Genomic DNA, 23,118 nt, shown 5'->3' on the forward strand with positions numbered 1-23,118 from the left:
CCGAGGGCTGTGACATCAGGGCTGACATCATGCTGACGTCAGCGAGCAAAGAAATATTTAAAAAACCCAAAAAAAATCCAAAAAAATTTCAAATTTTTTTTTTAAATACCAACAAATTATAGATGCTTTCCCTATAAATACATTAACAATTTTATTCACTTTCTAAATTGTTTATATTTTGTTGCATAATATTTTTTTCCTTTCTTGCCTTAGACTTGCCCTAGACTTAGCCCTCATGGGTGGAACCACAAATGGCAAGGCTGACACTATTCATATGAATAGTTGCAGCCCTTGCTTGCCCTTACCCTAGACTTAGCCCTTATGGGTGGACATGCTCTAAGGAGGTGGTGGCTGGCTGGGGTTGGGTGGGGACTGTTGGTGGGGGTTGAGCTTGGGAGGAGAATGGGACATAGATGTTTTATTTTAATTTGAAATTAAGTTTTTATTATTTATATTTATATTATTTATTTTTTAAATAATTTGTGGACTAAATTTCCCCTCAATTAATAACATTAAGTTAAATAAATTTGACGGAGATTGAGAATTGTCCTTTAATTGCTTCAAATTGAAACTACATGGGTAAAAATGACCAAATTGAAACCACATGGGCCTTAGTAGTAAAAGAGATAAACCACAGGGACCAAAAGTGACGTTTTGTGAAATTAAAATGTTAGATAGTGGCATTTATTATTATATTATTGGGCTTTCTTTTTTGTTGATAAATTTGTTATTGGGTTTGTGAAAAAATCGTCAAGATTTATCCACATATTGAAAAAGCACTGTTTTTTTTTCAAAAGAAATTATTTTTAGCAAAAAATTGGACTTGATGGACTAGCATCTTAGCGTTTAGTTTGGTAGCTCGTCATGAGCTGAATTGGAATCGAGTCCAAAGCACTATTTATGAGTCTCACCTCTCTATATATAATTTATGAATCCCAACAATTATAAGTTAACAAAATAACTATAAGAACATTAGTTTAATTTGATTGAAATAGTCTAGTTCAAGCCGAGCCACCAAACGAGGCCTAAATATGTACCCAAAGATATGGAAGATATCAAATTAAAATGGGGCTATTTATGAAAAGCACGCATTTTTTGGTCCATCAACCTTAACTTTTCATCTAAACATAATATTTTTATAGAAAAAAATAGATATTTTTTAATTAAGGTGGATAAATTCCAGGGGTGGGTAAATGAACTTTCCTTGGGTACTAGGCCAACTGAGCTTTCCTCAAAGGGCATTTTTGGATTTCAAAGAAACGTTTCCCATTGTGGACTCTAGACTGCACTCAACCAAAAATACTAGAAAATCATCACTAAACATGGCAAAATTAAAACATGGACCCATTTTTTGGTTGATAAAATACGAGTCAAGATCTCGATATTTCAGCCCACATCTAAACTTTATCTCGACCATGGCACAGCCTAACGATATTTCTTTTAAGTTAAGGGCTACTGGTGGTTGGTGACCTCATGATGTCAGTTCAATTATACGCAAAATGCTTCATACATAAATTATTATGTGACCCAAAGACAGAAAATCACCCTCCTGCAAATCGCATTGTAAAAATTGCCGTACTTCAGATTTTTTACAAGTCAGGATTCATTGATCTGTGTACATAGATATTTCTCTGACTAGTCTGATTCTTTCTAAGAACAGAAAACAAAAGCTGCCTGTTCTAAGGAATCAAAAAGCAACCCTGAAGGAGAAGTTCAATATGGAAACTGTGTCGTAACTGGTAAACCACTAATGCTGAGCAACCTGCCTGAAATGCTTTCGGACATCCAAAATCTAGGGAAACATATATGAACAGACAAAAGACTGTATGCCAACCAAACAATAGTGAGACAACTTTCCCTACTCTGTACGTCAGCCCAATGCTGATGGCAGGACCTACCTGAAATAATAGAAATAAATAGTTAGGGCATGCTAACAAGTTGCAACTCAAAGATGACAAGAATATGTACAAGAGTACAAACCTTTTGTAAAGAACCTTTATATCTTCCCTGAACACTGCACTTTCGAGGAAGAGATCACCACATTCATTCACATCAATGGTCTCCACTCCAAAATCCCGATAACCACAATACTCATTCCAGTCAAACCACATTTTGGCAATTAGTTCTTTCTGGAAGCAAGTGCTATGATCTTCCTCTTCAGGGGAACTAGAAGCTACCAATCTATACACAAACACTTTCTTCTTTTGACCTGGTCTAAATGCACGGCCAATTGCTTGCCGGCTCACTGAGGGATTAAGATGGACATCCAGAAGTATGACTCGAGATGCCCCTACCAGAGATATACCCTCTCCACATGCCTTAATTGAGCCAAAGAAGACCTTAGCAGTAGAGGAATTGTTAAATTGATCCATGGACCATTCCCGTTGCTCGGAGCTTGACTCACCTGAGATCATAAACATTTCTCTCCCAGGACTCCAACCCTTCATTTTGGCTACTAATCTCTCCAAAAATTTCAATGGTAGGAGGTACTGACTGAACACCAAAAGTTTCTCACCAGCTGACTCACATAAGTTCAGTAGATTAAGGAAGAATCTTGCCTTGACTCCATCTTTCACATCCATTTTGTCCAAGAGCTCATCCACTTTATCATCTGGATCAGCGGGTTTCCAAGAAAAGGAGTACAATTTTGGGTGCAGATAAACAGCACTCCCAACAGAACTTTGCTTGAACTTCCTTGCGAACTTCTTCAGTTTCTCAGTCTCATGCTTCTGCCTGGGGGTGAGATTTAGTAGCACAGTGAAATCAACAAGCCCAGGAAGTTCATCTAGGGAGTCTCCTCTATAATAATGAAGCACCTTGCTAGTCATCTCACGCAACTCATGTATGACAGTCACTTTCCTTCTGAAATCATTATCCTTTTGTAGAGTATGTTCCACTAGTTCATAGAAAGCTGATTCACTACCAGCTTTGAACTGCTTCCTTACACCCGATATATGAACTCTACTCATGATGCGCTTAATGATGGGTCGCGAAGTTTCTGATCTTAAAAATTTAGGACGAACAAGATTCAAAAGATTGAATACTTCGTTGACATGATTTTGAAAAATGGTTCCGGAAAGTACAACTTTCCTAGGTGTCTGTAATTTGGTAAGGGATTGGAACACATCAGTGTTATCATTTCTTGGAGTGTGCCCCTCATCCAGAATCAGAATTGAAGGTGCCTTTAGCAATATCTCCTGGCACATAGCTGATATCTTGCTAGTTTCTCGATCGCAAACAATAGAGGAGAACTGCTTGTACCCTAAGAAAAGGATACTTTTCTGCTCCACCCACTGTTTCAACACCTCCAGCTGCTGTGATCGATTGTCTGCTTTGGATTCATAGAAATCATATAATGGAATATCCTCTACTTGCCAAATTTTAAACTCCTTTTTCCATGTATCCAAGATTCCTTTAGGAAGCACAATAAGCGGTCTAGCATTTGGATACTTGGCTAGAAAACTTTGCATGAAACTAATTATCATAAATGTTTTACCAGATCCTGGAGCATGGGCCAAGATGCAACCCCCAGGATTATCACCCACCAAGTTACTAACAAGAAAATTGAAACCCTCCACTTGATGAGGTTTCATTTGCTTCATATGTCTTGGGTGGGCAGAGATTTCAGTTATTATCAAACCATCCTCTGACAATTTAACTCCACTTATCTCAGCTGCCTCTCTGTCTTTGGCATTCCGAGAATCAGGCATGTAAGTTCTTGTACTCCTTTTGACCTGAGATAATAAAAGAAAATTATGATAATATGCGTCTTACTTTCCAGAAGAGGGTATTTAGCTACTAAGAAATCAAATAAATTCTAATAAGTTTAAGTAGATCCATCTATTGATGACATTTATTCCATAACAATGAGGCAAACATAGAAACTAGAATTCAAGGCACAGTTAAAAAGCTAAACCAGGGGATCAGTAAGGCGGTAACAAAAATATTCACTTCCAATATGCAATAAATTTTATGGATTAAAATACTAATACCAATTTAATTATCTACTATTTCTGGGTACTTATTCTCAGAAAATTATCTCCTATTCCTATAACCCTGCTTATCTCATTTTCACTCAGCTGATCCTGAGCATGGGCAAAAGAGTAATCGGGTGGGTTTAGAATCAAATTATTGTCAAAGCCGATGAGCGCATGTCCTTCAGAGATACAAGTTGGGTGTTTCAATCAAGCAGATTATATTGGACTTCCGAGTAGTGAGAAACCAACCCTTGCTTTCCTTCTTTTTTTTCTTTTTTCTGGTTGTAAATGTTGAGTGAGTTTTCCACTAGTGCCAAAAATAAGGTGGAGAATTGAGAAAAAACAAAAGACAAAAAAGAAACCTGTAGGGATACCCAGTTCACTAATTGATAGATAGGGGTATTCACATGTTGAATCGGATTGGGCTTGGGGTACTTTCTCATCCACAAGGATTGGACCAACTAGGGCTTAAAATAGAAACCCAATTTTTTTTTACAAAACTTGGCCAACAATTAGCAAAAGCACGACTCTAGGCATACCACTCAGGCACACAGGCCCATAAAGGACGAGGCAAGATTCAGGTGATATGGGATTCATTCAATTATCTATCACCCAAGGTTCAGAAACCTTTTCAGGAAGATAAAAGGTCTTACCATTGACAACATGGGAGTTGAAGCATAATGGTCAGTCATTCCTGCTCAATCCCTCATGCTCAGAAAACCTTAAATATACAACTCTGGTCTGGTTTGGGTTTGTTTGGGTGGAAAGTTAACATATATGAAACAGAACCAATGCATATCAGGTTTTAAATGATAAAGCAGACCCAACCCATATGAACTGATACAACCAACCAGGACCTATTAGTTTGGGTCGAATCCATTGGATGGATCAGTCCAAGAACAGCCCTATCTATAGGTTCATTGATAACAACAGGGACCCTTTATGCACTCCATCCGGTGATCAGAAAGGTAAGTGTACAGACCCATGTTGAAAACAGTACTTCCTAAATCCTCGGCTGATAAAGTGCAAAATTCAGCCAAATTCACATATTTTGATCATACAAACAGGCATTAACCTATTCGACCAAAAAAAAAAAACGGCATTAACCTAGAGACATCATTCATAAAGAACCAGAATAGCAGGATGAAACTTCACGTTCCCTAGGATAAGTTTCAGCTATCACAAACTCTTCAACCTCATGGTTGTAAGACCACAGTTTGGAATGATCATGCTTCATCCATTCAAAAGGAATAACTAGAAAATAATCAATGTGTTATATGAGTTATAGCTAGACATTAGTCCTTCAAATTACCATGACCACCTCTTGTGGAAACAACAGATCCTCAGTTCACCAAAAAAGACAATCAGGATTATATTACTTAGGTCCTATTTCACTCTAGATTGTAGAACCTGAAGACTTCCTCTCCCTAAATACATTGGTACAACAATCTAGCAAGATTTTGCACTAAAAAAAGGTGAATTTCAAATTGAGCTGGTACAAAACGTAGTTACCCTAGCTACAGGATGCCCAAATCAGCTGCTGGATCGGGTAGCCGCAATGACCTGCTCTATTAGGAGCAGGTTTGGGTAAGAACAATCAGGTGTGGGGATTTTTATAAAACCTAATCATGAGGCAAGGCGGGTATGGGTAATACCCATGGGAAACCAGAAACCACATTATTAATTTATTTGAAAGAAAAAAAATACAAACATTCTGCTTCTGAGCCCTTTATTATTGAAAAACTTCCATAAAAAAGAAAGAGTAAAGGAAGAGGTGGTACTGACTCCATAAAAAAGGGGATCAAGAACAGGAGAGTAATAGATCGTCAAGGCACCAGTCATTTATAGGACTCAAAGGGAAGTCATAGAATAGAAAAGGCCTTAATTTTCGGTATACAATTGATAATGTAAAGAAAATAGAAAAAGAAAATCTTTAAATATGCTTTATAAGGTAAACAATTGATGTGATTACATCTTTGGATTTAAATGAGAAATTGGAGGGATAGAAGCACTTAGATCCTCCAGCTATTGCATGCATGTTTTCACTATCTCTTTACCGCTTTCCTTTTTCTTGTTTTGTGCAAGAGTTTAAAAAGATTTGTTAATGTGGTGGATTGGTGCATCGGGTTTGGGTCATCTGTATGGGTAATGCCCATTGAATATAATCGGGTATGGGTTTGTTGGTACCCATCCTGCAGATCATTCCTACTACTTAAACTCATATAAAGGGCCACTTTATCCTACTTGCATGGTGCATAAGCTCACATGATAGAGTTTCAGAAATCGTCATAAGAGACAAAGCTGATTCAAGGGATGATAAACTTTTGTTTTCCTATTGCTTTAGTTCTCGTATCTAAGGCCCTATATCACCGATACCTACAGGCCACTGAATATCCAAGGAGAATCAAACCGCACACATATATGTAGCTATTTTCTAGAAGCAACTTAGAAAGCTGATAATATGATGATATTATAGATGCTCAAGGGAAAGCCATACCTTGTTAAACTGAAACTCAAATATGGTCTCAATTCCTCTGTCAATAACCCCACAAATGCGGCAAACATATCCAAGATCATCCTTTAAGACAAAAGAATGATCACAGTCACAGTCCTCCCCGCCGTCACTCATCCCTTCAGATGAAGGGTCCACAACAACATCCTATCAGAAGCAGCATAAAGTCAATGTAAGATACTTATTAACATGGTGAATGGAACTCTGGAAAGAAATCAAACATTTTAGTACAAAAGATTCATAATCCTCAAGCTTATACCAGTCATTTGACATTGAGACACACTTTCCACATCAGATTGAATAAGAAGAACAAACTTAGAAAAATGTAACATTTACTGGAAGGTTTGGTTTTTTCTGTCATTTTCCCTCAAATATGGTTAGGGTTTTCCTCTCACCTTAAATTTTAATCATCTTTGGGTCTGTTCAGGTGATGAGTCATCTCTTTAAATGGGAAAAATGAAAAAGTTTTAAAGTTTTATGAAGCATCAGTGGGCTATATTTGTAAAAACAATCATTTCCTATAAATCAAAGATGGAAGTTGTTACTTTGAGCTCCATCAAAGCAAAGAGAGCTGGCACAATCTGCACCAACCGTAGGCCAAGCAAACATGTCTTTCCACTTTGGAAGACCATAAAATATATACATACACATAGCAAAGAGACATGATAACATAGTAAAGAATGTATATCAATGATACCTTGTTAGATTCTAATGCCATTGACATTTCATTCCAAATATCTCCCAACCCATCATCTTCTTCAGTATCAGTCTGGTGATTGTCATCATCTTCTACACCAACATAAACTCCTGGGTCATTCTTGATTTCGGTCTCTCCTGGAACTTTGTTCTCAACAAAGTCCCTTACCTGAACATGGTCCAGCCAATCATTTGACAGATAGGATAAAAAGTGAGAAGAGAACAATGAGACAGCCTCCTGTCAGAGAATATTGCACAAATAAAATCATCTCATAAGGCATACATACCACTGACTGTTCAGATGGTTGTCCCAAGAAAACCTCCCGGAAAGAATAGGATGGTTCTGGCAAGACAACCTCTTTGAAAGGATAAGGAGGTCTCGGATGTTCACTTTGTTCCTCATCTGAATCAATAATTACAACAGGCAATAATGCTGCTGGAGCATTATTTTCAACAGAGTCATCCTCCAAATCAATGACATTATTTTGGGCCAATGGACTAGCCTGTTGGTTTGCAGATTTAGGAGCCCTTTTACTCTGCCTTTTCTCCTCCAAGGATAGATTTGACAGTGCAGGATATTTTTCAAAATAAGGGCTCAGAGTTTGCCTCTTTCGAGCAAGAATTGCCTCTATCTCCTTTGTAACACTTCCATATTTGCCAGAGTCTATCCTCTCCAGCAAGTCCGGTATGGCAAATGGATCACTGTAATCAACAACTTCTGAAGTAGACTTAGGCTTCTTATGTACAGCTTCATCATGGTTACTTGGAGAGAAGTCCATGCTATCATAATCATTTGTATCAAAACATACTTTCATCCTCTTATACCCCTTGGAATACAAACCTGAGCTCAAATGAAAGGTGCCATACAAATAGACAAAAAAGAAATGAGGAACTTGCGTAAAGTAAGAAAAAGAAGTAGGCTAATTCCAGAAACTTATGAGTTCAGAAAACCATCTAGCCAAGCAATGGTGGATCCAGCAAGGGACAGTGAAGTCAAATGCCCCCACTTGCCTTTTCTACACCCATGAACTTGCACATCAATTTGATGATTTCTTGGTGATTTGTTTGAGTGTGTGGGGGCAACATGTTTGAAAAAATGCCTCATAGGAGGGGATAGGGCAGGCATACAGGGGCAAACAAATAAGTCGGATTGCAGGTAACAAATTCAGTTGCTCAAAACGGGTTGTTATGGTAGTCACTTAAAAGCAAAAGCAAAGAAATTTAGCTAACAGCCAAAACTACACAAGACCTGATCAGTATGAGCTCTAATTTCCCAAACCTCAAATTTTGTTCTAGTCTCTTATACCGCCGACTCATCTGCTAGGGGTTGTATACATTGAGAAAAATGATTTGACTGTATTAATAATGATGTTCTAATTAGGACTCGTAATATTGCATTTTTTCTACTAATGAAAGTATTTATAATCTTATATTTAGACTATGTAACCGGAAAAAAAAAGAAAAAGAGTGAGTGTAAGATTACGCCAGTGGGGAATTTCAGTGCATACTATAACTCCCCCATGGTAGAATAGAAGCAGCCCCCACACTGTTTGGTGAACTGCAACAGGCAACTTTGAGAAGCAGCACGAGTTTTGTTTTGTTTTTATTATAAGAGAGAAGCCACACAAAGTGGTGCGCTTCCAAAGGCTGTTGCACTTCTGATTGTGCCCTCCTCATCTCAAATAAAAATAAAAAGTTCTTCTCAGCTTCTCAACACTAGCTTCTCAAACGCCACAGACTATTGAATTGGCCCTAACAGCCCAAAATACCCAAATAATCTCTACTATTTTCATCGTTAATCCATTTCTTAACCTCTAAGTCCCCTTTTCCATCTCAAATGATCTTTAATGCATAAACAATTTTGTTGAGCAAAACATGAATTCCACAACTTCTAATTCTTCTACACATGCGTTCTTGACTACCCTCAACCCTGCATTTATCTCAGATGCCATAAAAAAAATACCATTCAAGAAGCAGAGGCTTACCATCGTAAGATGTTTTAATAGGCGTTAGATCAAGTGGTGACTCCATGGCTCATCAAAATCCAAGAAAACACTGAACATAAGCAACCCAACAAAAAAATCAATTTCGACAAAAATAAAAAATCAATCATTTTCATCAAATAAAAAAAACCCAACTAATAAAATCACCATTTTTGTGTGAGAAATTGATGATAATAAGTATAAAAAAAAACCTTCAAACTGGCAATTCAGAAATGAAAAAGCACTCGCATTTGGGTTTTTGAGTCTCAGAAGAACACTCTCGCTCTCTCTTGCTCTCGTACAGAGTGTGTGTGTGTGTGTAGGAGCGTCCGTACAGCTTCTCCTCCAGGTGTTGTTTCTGTGTAAAAGCGTAACAGACGCACAGCGTCAGCGAGGAAAGCAAAGCATTGCAGAGCAGAGAGAAGCTTTCGTGTATCGCACTTATACCGTGTGAGAGTGCGATTTCATGACGTGGCAGGAGCTTATTGGGTGGAGAAGATGTGTCGTCGTTGCCAATAAGAAATTTAAAAAAGTTAGAAAATATATATTAATCGCGTCACGCTTGGAATCTAGGCGCTTTTGGTCCCGCGAGGATTGGGGATGTTTGGAAACATGGAATTATAGCTCCCGAGCCGGAGTAGGACTGTGTGATGCTCTACTCGAATCCGGTGTTTGGTATGCGTTGAAAATGAAATGGAATGGGAAACATGATATTGTTGCAATTTTGGAAAAATTGATTATCAATATGGGGTGTGCTCAATCCAAAGTTGCTTTGAGGCGACATCTGATCTATGCCAATTTTGGTCGAGTTTAAGTTGAACTCAAAAGTATCTACTTTATTTCTCTTCTTTTAAAAAAAATTATTTACAAGCATAAACGTAGGGGACTGGGAGGCGCTCTATCAGTGGCGAGGTTCCTGCTCTTACTTGTAGTTGAGTGGGTAAGACTACTTAATTAGTCCGATAATCAGACTCCTATGTGTACAAAAGCTTGCCTAATCCCCTAGGCTATTACCTGATTTTTTTTTGTACTTGTTTGTTTCCTCCTTATCAATAAAATAATGTTGCTTTTCATAATTTTTTTTAAAAATAAAAAAATTAGTGTCATGATAACATTAAGAATTCATTCAATTTATGCACGCGTACAACTAAATTGTGAACCCCAAAATCAATTACGTGCAAAAATTATTATGTGTGACAACATTGTCATCTACTATAGTAATTTTTTCCAATTGTAAAATTAGCAGAATAGTTGTAGCCTTTTACTAGTAATGAAAGAGGATGCATTTTAACCAAGGTGGTTGGTGTGAGTGGTTCGACACTCTCATTCCTTAAGAGAGGTTAGGGGTTCGATCCCTGCTCTTGTACGGAGTCACCACTTTGGCCAGCACTTTACCCCTTACGGGCCGACCCGGTGTGAGCGGGGATTAGTCTGGGTTGTGGTTAAGGCTTAAAGGTGCCACCCATAGTTGGGGCCCATCCAGGACCACCTTGTGATTCAGACAAAAAAAAAAAAAGGATGCATTTTACAAGTAGTGGCTTGAATATGTTCCTTATAAATAGGACCATAGATAGAGTGATCACCTTACATGACACTATGAATGTGAGACTATAACACTATATAGGGCTTCATATGAGTATTTTTTTTTCTCTAAGCAACAAAGTAAGATATCAAACCTTCGTTTACTAAAAATAAATAATAAATGGCCAATAGGGTATAACTTAGTTGGTTGAACTCTTTCACCTCAATCTATATGGGAAGAGGTTCGAAAGCCCTAGGCACCCAATGAATATTTATGTAAACACCCTCCCCAATCGTGTACTCACAAAAAAGAAAAAGAAAAAAAGGACTAACTTCACATGCATACATAGTAGGTGACCTTAATAACTAATGTAGTAAATACATATCAACAATCACATAACATGCTCATTTATTAATGAGTAGTTGCAATGTATAAATGAGATGAAATTGTATGCAGTCACAATTAAATTAAGCGAAATTATCTCTTGACTTTTTTTATTTTCAATTATTGAAGTAGTAGTATCTAATGATCAATAAAATGCGTATATCAATTAAACAAATGATACATTTTAATCGTTTACTAATTGTCACCACACATGATTATGTATCATTTATATGAGTATATGAGTACATATATGCACATACGTATCACTTTAATATAAGTATATAGTTACGGTCATTATAAAAAAAATCCTAAACCCTAAAACAAAGGCCAACAAAAGTTTTGCAAATTTTTTGCTAAACCCAAAATTGAGCACATTAAAATTTGCTAAACCCAAAATTGAGCACATTACTTTAGACATTGTTAACCCTAAACCCTAATTATTTGGTAGATGTAGTCCTTAATTATTTGGTACCCTCTATTAGTAAACATGCCCTAAGAGGGTGTGCACTTATTTCTGTGATGACCAAAATCGACCATTTTTCTTTAGGCATAGCAAAGTAGGCCAAAAAGAGTCAAAATCCCCTAACCCCAAAAGAGGAGGGAGAGGAAGACTCAAAAAAAGTCTCGAACTTTACAAACTCCGTTCACAAACACCACCTCTCTCTCACTTCTCAGACCCTCCATCTCTCACAAAGGACAGATCAAAAAGGAGAGAGGGAGTGTTTTTGGGTGTGAAAATTTTCACTTTTTGCTGTTTTTGGCGCCCTCAAGTCTCAACCTTCCTTCCTCGAACCCTCCTCCCACGACCACAACCCACCATTCCAAGATTCTCCCCACGTCCTCTGTTCGATTCCCCGCAAACCCATCTAAACTCTTAAGTCCACCCATCTCGTTCTCTCTCTCTCTCCATGGTATTTGGCAAATTGCTTGCTTGCTTGCTCTGCTATTAACTCCAATTCACTGTTTCAGTCTTCTCTCTCTCGTCTCTTCAGCTTCTTCTTCTTCAATTCTCATGGCTTCCCTGAAACACTTGCCTGCTGTAAAGGTACTGTTGAGGACCCAACAAAGTTTCAACTGAAACCCTAATCAACTGTCAAAGTTTCTCCCCGCTCGAATTTGAGTGGGATTTTGAACTTTTTTTGGGTTATTTAAAAAAAAAAATGTTTCTGGGTTATTTTTTGTAGGGCGCGAAAGTGCTCATGGTTGGGGCAGGTGGTATTGGCTGCGAGCTCCTTAAGACTCTCGCTCTCTCTGGCTTCCAAGACATTCATATTGTGAGCTCTCTCCCTGAATCTGTTTTCTTGTTAGTTTTAATTGATGGGTTTATGCTAGTTTCTCATTTTTTAAGATGGTTTACGAAGGTTTTATTTCTAGGGTTTTCATTGTGTGTTCCCCATCTCATATGTTTGTTGATTGAAATTTATGTGTTTGTTTTGGAGAGGGTTTTACTTATTTTAGGAAAATACTTCTTTTGATACCAAAATATAGTTCAATTTTCTGCAGATGTATTTTTTTTAAAAACAAAATTTACTTCTCTATACATGATGGTCATGTACAATTTAGAGTGAAATAGTGATCAAATGATGGCTTACTATTGTTTTATTTATTCATTTATATCATAACCATAATACTAATCATCATCACCATCATAACCATAGTAAACAATTTCAAGTGAATTAAGATATTATTGGAGGAATCTAGGATCTGGCTAATAAGAAAAAATTGGATTAAATTATTGCAATTTTTTGCATTTCTACTTTCATCCCTGTCCATTTTTTATGACTTCCTATGATCTATGGTGAGGATCCTACCATATTTTCTAAAGGTTAAAAGTAGAAGAGAACTATATATTTTAACACTACTGATTAGGTATGTCCAATTTAGAAAAGCATGAATCAGCCAAAAATTTCCAATTTAGAAAAGCATGAACTTTAAGTCAAAATTTTATGAGATAGTGGGTTTGGATTTGGAAGTACGGTCTATATTTTTAACTACTTTGAATAGATCCCTGTATTAAGTTGACAAGTTATAGCCTGCAAATTGTAATAGTCCAAATTCTTTTTCTTGATTTTGTGTTCAGGGAAGTATGAGCTGGATTACTTTGTTGCTTTTGGTAATTATTCATTTGTGATTATGTTAAATTGCAGATAGACATGGACACTATAGAAGTCAGTAACCTCAACAGACAATTCCTCTTTCGACAATCACATGTTGGGCAATCCAAGGCTAAAGTAGGTGTATTTACTACATAGTTTTTTGTCTATTTGAATAGCTGTGCTTTCTGTAAGATATTTTCATCGGATATTTTCAACAGGTTGCTCGGGAAGCTGTCTTAAAATTTAGGCCTCACATAAGCATTACTCCATACCATGCAAATGTTAAGGATTCTGACTTCAACGTGGACTTCTTTAAGGAATTTAATGTTGTATTGAATGGACTTGACAACTTAGATGCGAGGCGACATGTGAATCGCCTATGCTTGGCAGCTGACGTTCCCTTGATTGAAAGTGGGACAACTGGGTTCCTTGGACAGGTGAGTTATTGCTTTAGAGTTGTTTGGCAAGGAACTGTTTATTTTTAATTGAACTAGGTTTATACATTCATTGATGCATCCAATAACGTCTTGTTTGTACGTCTGTTATGTTTTTGGTTTGTTTTATGGTGTGTGGGTGGGTGTGTCTTGTGTCTGAGTTCACATCAACTAAGTATAATTGCAACTGGTTTGATGATTAGAGATGTGAATTTTCTGACATGTTGAGCTTTGATCTGGAAGGTTCTCTATAGCAGTTGCAGAATGGGTTTCACTGTGGAATGCCTTCATCAGAGTTCATGCATAGAAACTATTTGTTTTCTGTCTAAGCATTATGTGCTTCATTGGATAACTACATGAGCTAAGGATCCTTTTGTATTATTTTATGATAGCCTAAGTCAGGGCAATGTTACATTAATCATCAACTATGTCACTATCATCATCATCTTTACCCTTGCTCTGATAATATGGGGTCAGCCACATAAATTATTGTCTTCCATTAGTTCCAATTATTCTGAATTATAATGTCAGTCATGTATTTCCTGCATAATTTTAAATACTTTCAGGAGTCTTCTTTGTGTAGTTAGATGTAGCATTGGAGTGAAATATTTCATGTACGATGTATTTTAAGTTTGTAGATTTTTAGTTTTTTGAGTGACACTTGGTGGAATTAACGCATCAGTGTGTTTGACCAGAATGTTCAAATGGTTTGGCATCATGGTGATTACTCTATCTGTCCTTGCATTTGTTTTGTAAAATGCATCATTGCAGTTAACTCCGTGTGTGATGATACTCCTCCCCTTTTTACTTATTTGTTGAAACTTTGAAAGCAGGTGACTGTACATGTGAAGGGAAGAACAGAGTGCTATGAATGCCAACCAAAACCTGCTCCTAAAACTTATCCTGTCTGTACCATTACCAGTACTCCATCAAAGGTATTGTTGAAAGATTAGTTATGTTTTTTGTTTCTGTTTTTCATAGTTATTTACTTATATCATGTGAATTAAAACGTCTAATTCTAACATGGAGGATTCAATAATCGGAAAGAGAAAAAAGAGAGTAAATGAAGATGAAAAAATCAATGGGGAACGGGTACCCAAGGAACCAAGAAACCATTAATAGTAAATAGATTTGAACTGCTTTTCCTTTTTTCTTTTCCAGAAATTACCATTAGTAGGACTACCACTTCTGCTACACTGCAATTGATATGTAATTGGTTAAAGCTATCTGGAAATTTAATGATGTTTTTGGCATAAAAATGTTATTGAGAGTTGCACTTTAAAAAATTATGATTGTATGTTTTCTGCTAGTTTGCATGGAGCAAACTATGAGTTGGAGAATGGTCATTTTCCATGAGACTTTCAGTGGTAAAAAATCATCGACAACCCCTGCTCCATGGTCTTAGGTATAGGCTTTGATTTTATTATTTTAATTTTGCAGTTTGTTCACTGTATTGTATGGGCGAAGGAACTTCTCTTCGCAAAATTGTTTGGGGACAAGAATCAGGCAAATGATTTGAATGTCCGCTCTAGTGATGGTGCCAGCTCATCAAAGCAGGCAGAAGATGTATTTGAACATAGAAAAGATGAAGACATTGAGCAGTATGGAAGGAGAATATATGATCATGTGTTTGGTTATAACATTGAGGTAGCTTTGTCTAATGAGGATACTTGGAAGAACCGCAACAGACCAAAGCCTATATACAGTAGTGAGTTCATGCCTAATGATCTCAGTCAACAGAATGGAAATATGGAAAAAAATGGTGCAGCCAATGATATATCTTCAGTATCTGCCATGGCATCTCTAGGAATGAAGAATCCACAGGATGTATGGAGCCTTAAGGAAAATTCCAGAGTCTTTCTTGAGGCTTTGAAATTATTTTTCCTGAAAAGGGAAAAGGTTAGTGTGAACTCTGCATTTAAATAAAGCCCTTGCAGGGTCATTTATTTTCCATATGTCAAGACTGAACTCTAATTTCATTTCCCTTTTTTGTTTTTTTATTGTCTTTTGGGTCCGGTGGGGCATTGGTTGGCAGGAGATTGGAAATCTGACTTTTGATAAAGATGATCAGCTAGCTGTGGAATTTGTTACTGCTGCTGCCAATATAAGGGCCGCTTCTTTTGGAATCCCATTGCATAGCCTTTTTGAAGCTAAAGGCATTGCTGGTAATATTGTACATGCTGTTGCAACAACGAATGCTATTATTGCTGGGTTGATTGTCATTGAGGCAATCAAGGTGCTGCAAAATGATACAAAGAATTATAGGTGTGCAATTGACCTTCCGTCTGATTAAATAATGTCTTCCTTTTCTTTTTCTTTTTATTCCCATAAAAATGTTTTCGCATGTAGTCTTTTTCTATCTGAATTCTTGTATTTCAAAATGGTGCAGAGAAAATGCTTTTGCTTGTGGTTTTGTGATTTTCAAAAATATTATTTTACTGATACACCCATACTCGTACACCCATACTCATACACCCAAATGCACTCTTAACACCCTTATTTTTTATGATTGGCATCAATGAGCTAAAGCTATGATCATATATATATCTTTAGGGAAGAAAACATCCTAGCTGCTTATGAACTGAAAAAAAAAAGGGATTGTGACATCGTTTTAACTTGCTGGAAGTGCTTTATTTGCACTGATTGGCTTGCATATAGTGCTAATAGGAAGGGTCCTACTTTCTATTCACTTGCGATTTCCTTTTGTTTGGGTGACGTCATACTAGGGAAAATTGAAACGTAAAACTAATGGTGAACAATATGTCAGACATGATGGTAATTCAGCAAGTCTCTGTTGTAAAATCTACTGGCTCGACTTTTTTCTGTAACTTGTATGTTCTACACTGATCCTTTTTTTTTGGGGTAAAATTCTACCCTGATCTGAATGGCTATGTAGGATGACTTATTGTCTGGAACATCCAACAAGAAAAATGTTGCTCATGCCAGTGGAACCATTTGAGCCTAACCGGTCTTGCTATGTCTGTTCAGAGGTATATTCAATGATCTCTTCTAAATTCCATCTTTGTGAGGATCTTTTTGCTGACATTTAAAGTATAATTGCGACGCTAATGGAATATGATTGCAAGCAGACACCATTATCTCTAGAGATCAATACTCATCGTGCAAAGTTGCGGGACTTCGTAGAAAAGATAGTTAAAGCCATGCTTGGGATGAGCTTGCCGCTCATTATGCATGGCTCAGCCCTTCTTTATGAAGTCGGTGATGACCTGGATGAAGAAATGGTTGCAAATTATGCAGCAAACCTTGATAAGGTATAAATTCTTTTCCTCTGTTTCAAGATGACTTGCTAATTTGTTTTTTCACCTGATATGTGTCTCTTGTTTATGTGGGTTAATGTTTTTCACGTAGGTTCTGTCTGAGCTTCCTACTCCAGTTACCAGTGGAACCATGCTGACAATTGAGGATCTTCAGCAAGAACTATCATGCCAGATCAATATTAAGCACAGGTTCTTCTTTATCCAGTTTATGTATATGACATTAAGATTGCTTCTTAGCATCTATTAGTTATACAACATTATGGATGGCTGGAGCATCTGGATTTTGCTAGTTTTCCTGTTGTGGCTTGCAGAAATCTTCACCTAGCTGTAGAAGTTGAAATATTTTTTTATGATAGAATAAGCAATCAGAAACTTTATTAGTTGAAATTAATGCCCTTCATCCTGCAATTTTCCCCCTATGTTTGGCTCCCCCACCCCCTCCGAACCCAACCAAGTTGGTTATCTATTGCTGTTATATGAAGCAGTTTTCTCATTCTAGTTGCTGATTTGTCTCCTTTTGTCTTCTTTTCTTATGGGGTTGGGGAGTTGATGTTATTTATCTGTTTTTATCTTGTAAGCTACATAATTTATATATGTAAGTTTGATTTCTCACAGAGAGGAATTTGATGAGGAGAAGGAGCCCGATGGAATGGTTCTCTCTGGGTGGACTCAAGCTCCTTCAGTGGTAAAGGATGACAAGGAGTCTATTGCAAATGCTGGAAGCACATCAAATGAACCTCCAGTGGAGGCTGAAAAGAATGATGAGATTGAAATTACTACTGGAAAGAAAAGAAAGCAGTCCGAGGTTTCCGAGGCTGTCGATCCAGATTTATCAAGTGTTGATGGGGATACAAGAAATCCCGATAAGTTGCAAGTTCTCGATGATGATGATGAGCTTACGATATTTGATAATTGGGATTCGGTCACCAACAAGAAGATAAGAATGCAATAGTTCTTCCTTGGATTTCATGTGGAGGCCTCAGTCCTAATTTTGTACCACTAGTGAGAAGCATTGATTCTTTTGGCGGGCTCATAATTGCTATTATTAGGTCGAGCCGGTACAAATTAAATGGTCGTTTGGTTCCCCCTTTTTGTGGGTGTAAGTGTAATGTGTATTCTTCCTAACTTAGTTGACAGAGTTTTAGCAGTGTAACATGAAGAGAACCATAACTTAGGAACGCACCTGAAATGACATCAGTTACCAAACAAGTGCCCATGAATTTCAAACCTCCTTTATGTCCATTTTGAAATTAGCTTTCACATACAGAGGTCTCTCCCTATTTATATGCACCCATATGCGCATGGAAAATTTGCAGGATCGAGTTCTGAAAACCAGCAAAATATTCTTGCTCTTATTTGCTCTAGTTAAATGTAAGTAAAACCAATTATACCGATAAGAATGATGGATTGATCTACAATATAGGGCCTGTAATTTGATGGCCAGTTTTTATTCGCACTCACGTTTGATCTCACAGACAAACAAGTGTTATGGATCTACACCTCTTTGTGGAGAGAGACTTCATGTGCCGATATAGACCCTGGATGATAACAACCCATCAATTACAGTTCTTTCTTTTAGCTTTTGTTACAGGGTTACGTTGAAGCAAGGGCTAAATTATCGATGATTTTGGAAATATCAGTGGTCCAAAAATATGGAAGTTTTGATTGAAATATCAGAAAATTATCGATATCGATAAAAATTGAATAAAAACCACAAAAATTGTAGAAAAACTCGGGACATTTTTATTGAAACTTTGGAGGATGTTTATTTAGTCAATTATCTATTACTTTATCACAAAAAATTGGAAGGAAATGCATTGCATGACGGGTTTAATTGCTTTAAGTTGATTATATAGCGAGCTGACAAACACTGCAAATGTAGAAAATATGTAGTAATTAATGAAAGAAGATTAAACACACCATAATCATTTATTTATAATGATTTACTACAATATTTCACACTTTATACATTGCATGTAAAGATACATGAGTGACTTAGTACCACTTAGAGTTCCTATAAGGTTCCAAATTTTCACTCTCTTCATCATTTTGATATTATCGCGATATTTTGGCCAAATGTTGTTAAAGCGTGTGAGAAAATATCGACATTAATATTTCCCGATATTATCGATAATTATACGATATGTGTATGGATATGTTTCAAAATATCATAGACCCGAAAAAACGATACGATATTATCAATATTTTAGCCCTTGCGTTGAAGGGAATCGAATCCATAATGCATTACTTACTTTCCCTCGACACTTGAACTAACCCCAAGAACTTTATCAATTACAATTCTTTCCCTAAACTCATGTTTTAAGATATTTACCATTTTTTGGTAGTTAGCATGGGACTTGCAGCTCAAGTTGTTAAGAGCAATTACCTTTGCATATGAGGTCTTGTGTTCGAATCCCCACTCCCTCGATATCTCTCATATCTATGAAAAAATGGTGCAAAGTCCAATTCCAATATTACCCTTGAACAAAGGATGAAAGAGATGGAAATAGAGCTCATTGGTGTAGAAACCAAGAACTTCTCGAGCAAGAAAGAAGTTAGAGAGAAGAGAAGAAAATGTAGAGAGAGAGAGAATTGTAATAAACTGATTTTCATTACTTGTTAATGTTATTACATTTGAGAGTATATATAGCCATTGGCTTTTGTACAGCAATACCCTTATCTAACTATAACTAATTACATGCTATACCACTACTCATCTCAACTAATCCTTTACTGTTATAACAGACTAACAGTTTTAGATGCCGAGGCATTTGCCTCAATAATTGGCTCTTGTGAAATCATCCATCTTTGTAGACCATTGCAAATATTCTCAAACTCTTCGTTGGCTATGAAACCTGCTAGCAATAAAATCGATAGTTTGAATGTGTATGAAATTGAACAATATTTTTTTTGGTGGCTTTGATTTCGTTAATGGGTATGAAACTTAGATGTTTGGTACGAATACTATTACTAAATTAGGAAATTTCATTGCCGTATTCTTTATTTTAGATATTTAGTTATATACTCATTCTTATCACTAATGATATAGATAAATTTTACACCATTTAATTTATCTAAACAAGTCCAAAAAATAGTTGACCTTGTTGAATTTAATTTTAATTATTAAATTACTTTGATGCCATGTTGGGTGATTTGGGTTTTTTATTTATGAGGTTTTGGGGTTGAACTTGTTTTAATAAATTGATGGCAGTTTTTAATTTATAGGAAGTTCGAAGCCTCTTTGTTATGTTATAAATGGGCTACAGGTGTGTTTCTAAAGTCCATTTCATGTACGATTTTATTTATTTATAATTTGAACCCCTATATTGAGCATAATAGTGAATCCCTCATTTTATTTATCATCTTTTTCAGTTTATGCTTTTGGGTGATTTTAAATTCAGCTTTGGTATTGGGTTTATGAGTATGAAGGTTTGTCTTTGTGGAATTCTTTGAGGATATTAGGCCATCTCCAACCCAAGGGGCTAAACCCAAAATATCTCAAATTATTGCCCAAAACCTCTCCCAATCCAAAAAAATGAAGGGGCCAAAATTTGGGAAAACCCAAACTTGGACCCAAATACCAGTCCATGTATTGCCTGGATCCAAAACTATTCAGTGGAGCCCAACAACAGATAGCACAACCCATGTGCATCAGAAAAGACACTGGGGCCCGCACTGGTGGCTTTGTCTGCTGCAATTCAAATTTCTTTTAAAAAAAATAAAATTCTAATAGTAACTTTAAAAAAGAGATTGGGGCTCGCGTTGGTGGCTTTATTTGCTTTGCTGCCACACGTCGGCTCCAGCTTAAGTTGCCATTGCAATTCAAATTTTGGTTTTAAAAAAAATCTAATAGTAACTTTAAATCAACGATCTAGATTTATTGGCACCTTAAAGAACTGATAAGAGTAAGGATTTTTTAAAGTTCGTTCATCAATTTATTGATTCCGCATACAAATTTGTAAAATTTCAAAACAAACCTATAAATCTCTTTAGAATCCTCGGCAACATGTGGGGGTTTGGGGGTTGGGGAGGTTGGGGGTTATAGGGCTTGACGAGGTTAGGTTGAGAGAATTAGAGATTTTATGGACTTTAGGGGGAAATGTGGGATTGTTGGCGAGGGGGTGAGAATAAAAACTTTTTTATTTTATTTTTATAAAGACAAACGAACGAAGTTTGGTTGCCCACCAAGCTTCCAAGGGGTTGTATGCATAGCCAAATTTCCGGATTCCATGGGTAGTGACGGTGATGGATCCATGAATTTTTTAGTGAAGGGGCAATGTTAAAAAGGCTAAAAGGAGAAAAAAAATAAAAATAAAACAACCAAATAGCCTTACAATTTAAACAATACTAATATTATTCATAATTAAAATAAATAAGAGTTTTACATCTAAGACTAATTGACTATAGTCTATTTTGTATATCAATTAATATGCACAAAATTCATGTTGCACAATTATTTACCAAAATTTATATCAAATACGAATAAAATGCATGCAAATTACTCAATTAGTCTACCAAAATTCATATGAAATCATCCATTAATCTAACCAAAATCAATACCTATTAATCTAACCTAAAGTACATGTGATTTGGAGGTTACGAGATAAAAGTATGTGTGATTACGAGTTCAGGGTAATTTTCGGTGAATTTTTTGGAGTACAGATGCCTTTTTAATAAATTTTAAAGTTGGTCTAGTTAAAATTTGACGCATGGCGCCTTGATAGTGAACCATATTAAAAAGAAATTAAAGTTGAAAAGCATGGGATTCTAACTACAAACACGTCTAATCGTCTTCTTCTTCAACTTTGGATTGCAACTTAAGTGAAATTTTTTCAAAATATTTTCAAATTTATAACTTTGGTTGTGGAGGTCCAATTGACGAACCATTTTCTCCTGCATGATTGTAAGATCGAGCCCAATAATATAAGGTAAATATTTAGGGTCTCACATAGCAGCAACAGAACAGCCTCTTTGAGGCTTTTAATTGAACATTTGGTTGGCACAAGCAGAGGGGCAAATTCCGGCATCTCCAATGCATTTTTCAGCCAGGAAGGTGCAATTGCACCTCCTTGCTCTTCTATTTGTCCGCCACTATCTTATGGGGTCGCATGTCCCCTTTTGTCCCTTTGTTGATTCGCCATTGACAGTTATTGGCCTTGGCTAGAGATGGTTGACCGAAATTGGTTAGCGGAAAAGATAGTCAGCCGGATTTTGTGACAGAAAGGATGGCTAGCCGGATTTGGTCCCTGAAGCGGGACAATTGGGCAGTTATAGTGGCAGTTTCTGTAATTTTCATGTGTTTTAGATGCATTTTTAAAATGTAGTAATGCATGATAGCCTTCTCAAGAATTAATAAAAAAATTATTGAGCCAAAAAAAGCTCCCTTCATCCCCAAAAAAATGAGTATTAAGTTTCAGTTTTCCCCAACATCTCACCATACTTCTTCTTAGCAAAACAAATACAGAATATTGCAAAAAAAAGGATGTTTGTAATCTATTGGTTTATACTAGAATTTTCTTTGACACTGTAATGGCAATTTATCAAACGAGTATCTTGCCTCTATCGTTAATCAAACTTGTGTTGCTTCCTTTCTGCAGTTAGGCATAACATAATCACATGCTATGGAATAAACAAGTATCTTGTGACACTTTTATTTTTATTAAAGAAATATTTGCCGCTAAACGAACCTTCAAAATATTATTTTAAATTTATTTAAAATGAGTTTTTCTATTTAAACCCCACACTTCTCTTTGTTCACCCAAACTTCTAATTCAAATTTCATAATTTCTAAGAAAACCCCACTATCTTCCCAAACTACCCCTAAATACACACCCAGCATAAAAAATAAAAAACTCATCAACCTCACACCTCACACCCCACACCCCGCTATCTTGCCCTTCACCATAGCTCAAATGGTTAGAAGCAGTTATCCCTTAAGGTCTTATATTTGAATATCTCCTTCTTCATTATCGGTTGTAAAAAAATTGACAAAAAGTTTAAAAAAATAAAAAATTTGTTGAGTTCAAAAGCATGTTAACCAGTAATCACAATGTTGTCAGCGAATAATACAGATCAAAGTATAACTTGAGTGCAAACTACAATCAGCCATCCCTCTGTCATGTACCAATATTATAAAAGAAAGGAAACACACACAATTTAAGACAGGATAATTAAGATGTCTGAAGCGCTGGATCTTTTCAACGAGATGAGGCTTAGATTGCTCCACCCGAGTCTCCC

General features: G+C 36.5%; 2 protein-coding genes across 3 annotated transcripts; one reads left to right on the top strand and one right to left on the bottom strand.

The window, feature by feature from the left end:
• Positions 1 to 1,536: 1,536 nt before the first annotated feature.
• LOC110768535 (protein CHROMATIN REMODELING 35) lies at positions 1,537 to 9,588 on the bottom strand. Of its 2 annotated transcripts, none has more exons than XM_021972291.2 (7): positions 9,417 to 9,588; positions 9,171 to 9,240; positions 7,473 to 8,026; positions 7,187 to 7,354; positions 6,475 to 6,636; positions 1,981 to 3,734; positions 1,537 to 1,898 (listed from the first exon to the last, which is right to left on the bottom strand). In XM_021972291.2, exons 2-7 carry the CDS (start codon positions 9,214 to 9,216, stop codon positions 1,895 to 1,897), a joined length of 2,688 nt encoding a protein of 895 aa, XP_021827983.1. In that variant the 5' UTR covers positions 9,217 to 9,240; positions 9,417 to 9,588; the 3' UTR covers positions 1,537 to 1,894. The 2 variants fall into 2 exon arrangements, with proteins under 2 accessions (XP_021827983.1, XP_021827982.1); XM_021972290.2 differs by having other exon boundaries at positions 9,380 to 9,588.
• A 2,058-nt stretch (positions 9,589 to 11,646) lies between these two features.
• On the top strand, positions 11,647 to 18,123 carry SAE2 (SUMO-activating enzyme 2). The gene is made up of 11 exons (XM_021972275.2): positions 11,647 to 12,118; positions 12,258 to 12,347; positions 13,221 to 13,304; positions 13,388 to 13,606; positions 14,437 to 14,538; positions 15,044 to 15,502; positions 15,639 to 15,868; positions 16,500 to 16,593; positions 16,693 to 16,875; positions 16,973 to 17,070; positions 17,497 to 18,123. The coding sequence occupies exons 1-11, from the start codon at positions 12,086 to 12,088 to the stop codon at positions 17,831 to 17,833; spliced, it is 1,929 nt and encodes a 642-aa protein (XP_021827967.2). The 5' UTR covers positions 11,647 to 12,085; the 3' UTR covers positions 17,834 to 18,123.
• The last annotated feature ends 4,995 nt before the right edge of the window (positions 18,124 to 23,118 follow it).

Source organism: Prunus avium, chromosome 8 (genome assembly GCF_965620075.1).
Source record: "Prunus avium chromosome 8, drPruAviu1.hap1.1, whole genome shotgun sequence".
In the NCBI taxonomy this organism is placed as follows: Eukaryota; Viridiplantae; Streptophyta; class Magnoliopsida; order Rosales; family Rosaceae; genus Prunus; species Prunus avium.